Here is a 9420-nt window from a genome sequence, read left to right on the forward strand (position 1 = left end):
AATATGTATTTGACGATTATAATAATTAAATAAATTTAAAACAATTAAAATGATATTAAATAACTAATAATGATATTAAAAAACAAATATACAAACTAATGGACATTATTGTCTAAACATTATTGTCTAAGATTTTTTAACATAATCATTAAATTACACGTTTTTTTTATGTTTTTACAAAATTGTTGCATATTATTTTCAGACACAATTACTTATCAATATGAATAATTATTGAAAAATTATCAATTTTATAATAAAATAATTCTGATGTGTATATCAAAACAGAATAAGCAATTTTTATCAAAACTTTGAAATTTTTAAGTATATTATTATTATTCATTTTTAGGTGCCATCATTACCTTTCTTAGGAAGAACGTTAGTTAAGTTGTTTATGGTTGGTTACGTTTGCGGTTAACTCACTAACACATTTCTTCTTATTATGTTTTGTTATACAAATACTATTAGATGCAGTAAGATTTATTGTTTTATCCGTGCACATTATTTCTTATTTATGTATAAAAGATATTATTAAATATCATTAATAAATCTTGTGTACAAATCTCTTTGTAACATATTATTAATGTAACTTACAATCAAAACAAAATATTACTAAATATTACTAAATATTAAAAATATTACTAAATAATATTAAAAACAGAAATATTGAATAACAATAAATTATACATTGTAAGAACGTAATTCAAAATGAATTCTATTCTCAACATGATTTCTTACGTATGTATAAGGTCTAATGTAAAAATAATGTAATGGATTAAACTGCAAATAATGTTTGATCAATTATTATATTAATAATCATGTTTTCTTTTTCTTTAAAAAATATATAGAATATACAGAAATGAGATGAAGTGTTCATGAAAACTGGTATCAATTTGAATCATCGATGCAACACACGTTCTTGTTCCTAATTCTAATAATTTAGAATGTAAAATTTTGACAATTGAAAAGTTCAATCTATCTTTGCTCTCATTCATAGCAGTAAAATATAAGGTAGCTTTTACCTATATTTTATGTATTAGGAAATTGTTAGCTTTTTTATCTTTTCTTTGAAAAATCTTCTAATTATTTGATAATAATTTTTCAGATTATACATCAATCATATTCGATTGCCCTTCTATTTTTAAAAGCGAACTAAAAATGAAAGAGTGCTCACATTTTAAATATGGTAATTAGGATAAAAAGTGATTAGGATAAAGAGATCAACAAAAGATAATTTGAAAACAAAGCTATTTTGGGTAATAATTCAAAGTATAGTCACAATATGCATTTTTATGTACTTTGAAATTGATAGCTACTAACAATAAGTTTCATTTTTTATTGTCACTCTCTATTCTTTTATTTTTTAAATGAATTAAAAGAAATTAAATTAAATGTAAGCAAATTGTAGTAAATATATAAATAAATATGTAGCAAATTATAACTAGTAATAAACTATAGATAAAATTCACTTATAATAATTATAACATTAAATTTGTTTGAAAAATTAGTACATATTTATCTTTAGGATTAATAGTAATAAAATAAAATGTACAAATAAACGTTATTAAAATAATATTAACAAGAATAATATTTTGAATTTTGACAAGATATATAATATTATTGAAATTATATTATATATATTTGTTTATATGTAACTTTTTTTACAAAATTTATTGCAAAATAAATTAATGATACAGTAATTTAGATATTTAATATTTTTTTAATGGATAAAGAATAATAAACGATTTATTGTGACAATATAGTGTGAAATACGATAAATAAGAAGTAAAGTCTAACGTTCTAATTTTCAAAGGATTAAATCAAAATTTATGAAAAATTGTTTGAAAATGTTGAAATTTATTCCTTTTATGTGCTAACATACATTAAAGAATGCAAAGACTTAAAAGTAATTAATTTAAAACAAAAAAATAATTAAGGTTTCTTTAACTTTAATTTTTTAAAAATATATTTGTAATAGAAATACTTACTTTAATTGTCATTTTATTACTAAATGAATGTGTTTCATTTTGAAATAATTTATAAAATGGTATTGATATGTTCACTGTAACATAAATCAATCCTCAATTGCTATCTGAAGGAGCATATACTACTATTGTACTATTGTAGTACTAGTATTTACTGGTTTTTCTACGTCTTGCTTTGCGATGAAGTACCCCTGCAATGAAGTATTGGAATACCATAAGATAATCGCTGCTTCGTAGTTCTAGGATAATTATAATGTAACTTGGAGTCCAACCTGTACAAATGAAATGATCATTTCATGATATATCACAAATTTCTTGAGAATTACAAGCTTTTCTATTTCTTTATGGCTTTCTTTACAAAAACTTTTTATTGATGATAGTTAATTTACTATGTTTCTGATCTGTCATTATAGAATAAACATTTATAATTGGTAAAAGAGAAATGACATGTCCCACTAATGACAATATATATACAAATTACAAAGAAATAGATACTTAAGAGAAATAAGATATTCAAAGATGACGAACAGTTGCTATCAATTTTTAATAGTGATTGTTCCGTATATATTGCTAAAGAAAAAAAATAGAATATGTGCAATAATGAAAATATCAGATGGAGGTAAATACAAATACCTGGATATAATCTGGATATATATCTAAATCTAATACGCATATTTAAAAATTATTGTTTATGCTAAAACAGAAAGGATCATGCAGCTATAACTAAATTAAATTTCTTAATTAGGAGTTAAATTAACTTCGAAATAAAATATTATTCTATATATTTTATGGTCGGAAAGAAAAAAGGAATTCGAAAACAAGCTACATATACAAAATTTCATTAATTAGAAAAGAGTGTTCACAGAATGGATTTTCGGAACGTAAATCCATTAAATGTTAAATTAAATAGATTCTCAGGCAACTTGTTACCAATGACTAGCGACGATTCTCTATTTCCTGTAGCATGGAGAATATATAGTGCTATTATATGGTTGATCGAAATGATTCAAACTAGCACAGTAGTTACCGGAATCTTGATTGTGCCAAGAAATAAGACTTTGCAGGATGCGATGGTTGGCTTAGTTGTCACTATAGAGGTATTTTTCTTATTAAGGCAAATGCATGTGCACAGAGACCTTGTAACTCAATTGATTCAAAAGCTGAATGAAATTCTGTGTTCTGAGGATAAGACGATGAAAATCATCGTGAAGTCAACCTTGAAGCCAGTAGAGATTCCGCTGAAATTTTACTGTATTGTTGGTACTGGATCTATATTTGTGTGGTGTTGCACATCTTTCACGGTAATCTTCAAGAAAAATTATTTTCTCTATGAAGATTACAGACTCCCAATAGTTCTTTCAAAGCAACCATTTTCGATGGAAATGTTTCTGTTGGGAAACTGCATTGCAACTATTGCCAGCGTGTATATGTTTGTAAAGAAAGTTGCCTTAGATGTCTATATGATAAATCTCGTCTTGCTAGTAACAGCACAATATCGCTATATTGCTATGAAGCTCACAACAATATTTCGAGAGAATGTTCCACAGAATCAGAATAATGAATCCGAAAAGAAATATTCTATTGTAGATTCTTTGGCGATCCTGATAAAGATGAAAGCGTTATGTCGACATCACAACGCTGTGGTTCAGTAAGTATAATTGGTGAACATTTGCCTGTTTTTCAGTTAGTTTATTATTTTACCACATACTATTTTTTCGAATTGTTACTCGTCTCTTAAAAATATTCTTTAATTTATATTACTCGATCCTAATTGAGCTTATTTATTTATGTATGTTCATTTTTCAGGATAACGTTAATGCTAAAGGAATTATTTTCCTTGAATATGAGTCTAATGTATTTGACAAATGTTTTTCTTTTTTGTTTTCTCGATGTTATGCTGATAAATGCAGTGAGTAACATTTAATAATAATAATAATAATATCAAAAATGTTTTTTAGATAATTGAAGGATAATTGATTAGATGATTGATGTTAATGATAACGATGTCAAACCTAGGTATTATCAAAGGCTCCTGTCGAAGGAATTATGATTATTATGTATATATCCGGTGGCCTAGTACAACTTTATATTTTATGCTCATGCGTTAATCAATTACTAAATGCGGTAAGCTTTATTTAATATTTATTGATATATTTGTTATTCTCTATTCTTTCTATCTTGTTTTACTTTGTAATAATTTTAAAAAAGTTTTAAATTGTGGTACAATTTTTTACTGCAATCTAATGTTAAATTTATTAATACTTAAGAAGTATAGTTACATATATATATACATATTTATCAAATTTAATTCTTTATGTTTTATTTAAAAGGATTCTGAAAACGGATTATCATTAATAGATACATAAATTACATATTGTACAAATATTCAGGGTGGTCAATAAATTTTGGCTCCACCTGAGTTCTGAGCAGGTAGAGCGGACTAAACTGAATAGAAAAGTCTTCTACTATTTTGTAATTTGCACAATAGTTAACAATTGTTAACGAGATATTAACATTTAAAGGTAATCGAATACGCGCATTGTTGAACACGAAGTATCGCAATATGTATAAAGTATTATAAGGTTCAACAACTGACTTCAAAACAGGCTTTATTCAATGTTAATATAAGAGAGCATAGGACTATGTTGCAAGTTAAACTTACGAGAGTAGACTGATTCGATCAGAGCTAGAAAGATCTTTATTTCAACTAAAAGAGATGGAGATTCCGATAAATTTTAACCAATAACGTAATATTTTCGAATACCAAAAATATATGTGGGGATGAAAGAAGCTGAGATATGTTACTGTCGATGATTCACGAATCCGTTTAAGAATGAGTCATAAGATATCTGTAAGACTGAATATTCGAGACGGATCTTAAGGGTAGATAAAAAAGGCTAAAAACGATAGGTTAAAGCAAATAAGAAAAGTAGCAGGAAACAAGATTTATTAGGAATGTTTAGAAAAAAATGTGTAGAAATACTTTAAAAATGTGATTAAACAATTGTTACATGGCATGTAACAGCGTCCGTCCGATCTACTATTGCCGAAAGTATGACTCACGAAGGTATGATCGCACGGCGCGCAGGCCACGAGGAGCGGGGATGGCCTAGCAAGCGCGCCGCGCCGTTTAGAGTTAGGGGCTCCGGACAAAAGGAACAGGGAATAGAGAACAGAGAATAAGATTTTCACTTATTAGAAATTATGTATTGTGGAATACACAATTTCTGATAAGTTGAAATTTTTATTCTCTGTTCTCTGTTTGTTGTTCCTTTTATTGTGTGGAGCTCCTTAGACTCTAGACGGCGTGGCGTACTTGCTAGGACATTCCCGCTCTTCGCGCGCTGTGCGATTGATGGGCCGTATCTTCGGCAATAACTATTTTTCTCATTAACTCTACCTGTTCAAGACAGGTGAGGCCGAAATTTAATGCCATCCTGTATATACAATATATAATATTTACGAAGTAAATAGTAGGACAATGTTGAAAGTTGTTTGTATATAATTAATAACTATATTTCTTAAGCTTATTAGACAATCTATAATCTAGATTAGAATCTAGATTAGAATTTAGAATATAACTTTATTTATAATTCTGTATGTTACATAAAAATAAAAATTTTGAATATAGTATGTACATAAATTACATAATTTATTAAAATATTAATTATATATTGCATAAAATCGATTCTATATATTGTCATTTTCTCTAAAATTTAGAGTGTAGAAATAACAGATAAAGCATTTCATGAAAAATGGTATCAGTTTGGACCATCATTAAAACACATGCTTAGGATGATGATAATAACTAATAATTTTGAATGCAAACTATCAATCTCTGAAAAATTTAGTCTATCTCTGCCTTCATTTATGACGGTAATAAATTTAATGTACTACTTGTATTCAACATATATGATTATGGCATTTTCTTATAGAAATTATTTATATTGTACTATATTTCAATATTAATGTTATTGACGCTTACTTTTTCCTAAACATTTTGATTTTTATAGATCTTGAATCAGTCATACTCGTTCGCACTTCTGTTTCTAAAAATGAAATAAAAATGAAGTACGTTTTTCCGTTTATTGTACAATAAATATTTTAACACAAATTATTTTTTCTTTCTTAGTATTAATGATACTATGTAGAGGCTTGTAAATTATTTATTCATTTTGCTATCTATGTATAATATATTCATATTTCTTGTTTCAGTTCTAAAGAATGGAATTTAATTAAGATAAATAATTAAGGAAGAATTTAATTATCTATATATTATGTACATATATCATATTTAAGTATACAGTATTGAGAAAAAAATAAGAATTTGAATTAGCTTCTTATTTAAATGCCTTTAAGAGAATGCTGGAGCGACGGCAGAACTTAATCAAAATTGATATTACAGGTTTTCCGATGTATAAGATGCTTACGCCCTTTGAGTTAATACGATCATATAGGAAATTCGATTGATTAATTGTCGACATTTTTATTCCGTTTCCTACATAACCATTTGAGCTCAGGGACGAAAACATGTATTAGGCTCGATCCCATAAACGTAAGATTTATTTTATTTTGAAAAATTTTCCAATTATAGAATTGAGAAAAAATAAATCAGGATTGAAGTTATATTTGTGGAATCGGGTCTTAGAAATACAGTTGTATTTGTAAATGTGTATTGTGTACACATGCTGTGTGTAGGCCGTTCCAATATATACCATCTGTAATATACAGTACTAAACATCTGTAATATACAGATATAAAGTACAAATATAAGTACAGATACAGATTTTTAACTAAATTATATCGATACGAAGCGGTAGTAGCACTTTTTTCTTATGTCTAATGCCATTTTGGGTTAAGATAATATATTATCTATAAATGAATACCCTAGCAAACGAGAATGGATTGAAATGAATTGAAATAGATTCAAATTTTCAGAAATATTGATTCACGAATGTTAAACTGAATGTTTTTCAATTCTGAATGCATTTTTATTCATTTATAGGAATTGCATGGAACATATCTCTATGTCTTTCAATCTAAAAATAATATTAGCTTTTTCTGTGCATACAAATACAATTGTGAATACTGTTCAATTCAAAATTTTGAATAGAAAATGCAATTTTTCAATCTAATTGCATCCGACCAAATCTAATTGAATCCAATTGAATCCAAAAAAAGTATTCGGTATTTAAAATATGCATTCGGAAAAAAAAATTCAATCTATTTTAATCCATTCTCGTTTGCTGGGATGATATGATGTAACTCTCTTTGCTCTGTCTAAAAAGAGGTAGATACCATACACTTCGCAGTAGGCTGGGCGAGAGTGCGTAGTCCAAATGCTATCTATTGTAAGGAAAATGCTTATAGAAAACTCGAATTATTTTTAGAAAGTCTTATTACTACTCTTATCCTAAGCTCATAAATAAATGGACAAAGGTCATAAAAAAAAACGAAATATAAAGGAAATAAGGAAAAGGTCGTATTTTTAATTTTTCTTTCTTATCCTAAGATTAAATTCTAAAATAATATATTAACAATGGTCACTTCCCTCCTTATATAAAAATTTGATGTATCTTCAAATTTTATTTCTAACCAAACATCTTACTTCTGAACGTAACATGTCTAACTCATGGCTAGTAGCTGGGGTGCGAGCTGTATAATGTTGTGTTGGAGCACGATTTCTAAAATAACATTGATTATAATAATTTCCGAATAATTGCTTAAGTAAATTAATTATACTTGAGAAAAGATCGATCTTATAAAAAAATATAAACAGAACAGAGTCAAGGGCTATATACCCTAGTGAAGATAGTACATAAATCTCTCCACCTAGATTGTAGTTCTTTTTTGTTCTGCAATTCGATCTGCTAAATTGTTTTAATTCATTTAAACTTTTTCCCAAAGTCTGTAAGAGTTCAGGATTAAGTTCTATTATTGGATCCAATGGTATGTCGATTAGTTGGTGCTTTATAAATGTCTCATTAATAGTCTTTTGATCTATTAAGCATATGGTTTTATGAACTTCAATCCTGTCTTTGAGTAAATTTTCTGGTGTTAAGATTGCAGTATTGGAAATTGCTGTACAATCCGATTCTAGGTGGAATATAAAATTTTGATGAATTCGCACGGTATTTTTCAGAACAGAGTATAAATATATGAATTCTTCTTTCGGCGCAATTCCAATTTAGTGTTGATTCGTATGAAGTTGTCCAGAGCGTATTTTGTATCTGCATATATTTAGTCGTGCATTTTTCGATAACACGTTTAGTAATTATTTCTGTAAGACAATTATCTTTTATTCTTACTTTATAGTCTGGATACGTTCGCTTCAATAACTGATATTGTCCGAGTCTTGTTGTATTTAATTCTAACTCACTAATCGATATAAACATAGTTCTAAAAGAATTTAATAAAATAAGCTTTTGAGTTGTATCTATTGGATTGTCCAGAAAGTTCGTGTCGATTTTTGATAGGTGGCGTAAGGACAGGTCTGAATATATCAGAACGATTGAAAACAAATGACATGCGTACATATCGTAAAAGACAGTACTTGAGGCATACTTGGAAAAAAATTTAGTTGCGATACGTTAATTTTTGTCAGTTTTATACGCCTTTGAATATAGAAGAAAACAAAGTGCATTTTAGGCATTTAATGCTTTTCTTTTACTGGAAAGACAAAAATGCCACACAAGCGGCAAACAAGATATGCGCTATTTATGGCGAAGATGCTGTAGCTGAAAGAACTGTGCGGAAGTGGTTTGCTAGGTTTAAAGCTGGTGATTTCAACCTTGAAGATCAAGGTGCCCGGGTAGGCCCTCCATCACAGATGAAGATAAGATTAAAACACTGATCGAAAATAACCCACGCTATACGACACATAAATTTACACATAAGTAGAAATGAATATGTCAAAATCCACCATCCACGAGCATTTTTTGTGAAGCTTGGCTACATAAACCGTTTTGATGTATTCCGCTTTCCTCACGATTTAATGGAAAAAAATCTGATGGTCACATTTTCATTTGCGACTCGCTCTATAACACAACGAGGAGATATTATTTTTGAAGTAATGACGGGAGATGAAAAATGGATCATTTAAAAAATGTTGCGAAAATGATCTTGGGGAAAGCGGAATGAACTACCTTTACCCACCCCAAAAGCCGGTCTTCATCCAAAGAAGGTGCTCATGCTCTGTGTCTGATGAAATTGGAAAGGGATCCTGTATTATGAGCTTTTACCAAACAACGAGACGATAAATTCAGAGAAGTATTGTTCCTAATTAGACGAATTGAAAACAGCAATGGAACAAAAACGTCCATAAATAGCGAATCGGAAGGGTTCATCAGGACAAATATGCGGCCTTATGTGTCTTTGATAACTCGACAAAAGTTGGAGATCGGTTGGAATGTTCTACCCCATATTCACCAGACCTCGC

The 9420-nt window shown here is 28.3% G+C and overlaps 1 protein-coding gene across 1 annotated transcript; it reads left to right on the plus strand.

The window, feature by feature from the left end:
• The first annotated feature begins 2848 nt into the window (after positions 1-2848).
• Positions 2849-3634, plus strand: LOC108686161. The gene has a single exon (XM_018191300.1). It carries the CDS (start codon positions 2849-2851, stop codon positions 3632-3634), a length of 786 nt encoding a protein of 261 aa, XP_018046789.1.
• The last annotated feature ends 5786 nt before the right edge of the window (positions 3635-9420 follow it).

Source organism: Atta colombica, unplaced genomic scaffold (genome assembly GCF_001594045.1).
Source record: "Atta colombica isolate Treedump-2 unplaced genomic scaffold, Acol1.0 scaffold165, whole genome shotgun sequence".
NCBI lineage: Eukaryota > Metazoa > Arthropoda > Insecta > Hymenoptera > Formicidae > Atta > Atta colombica.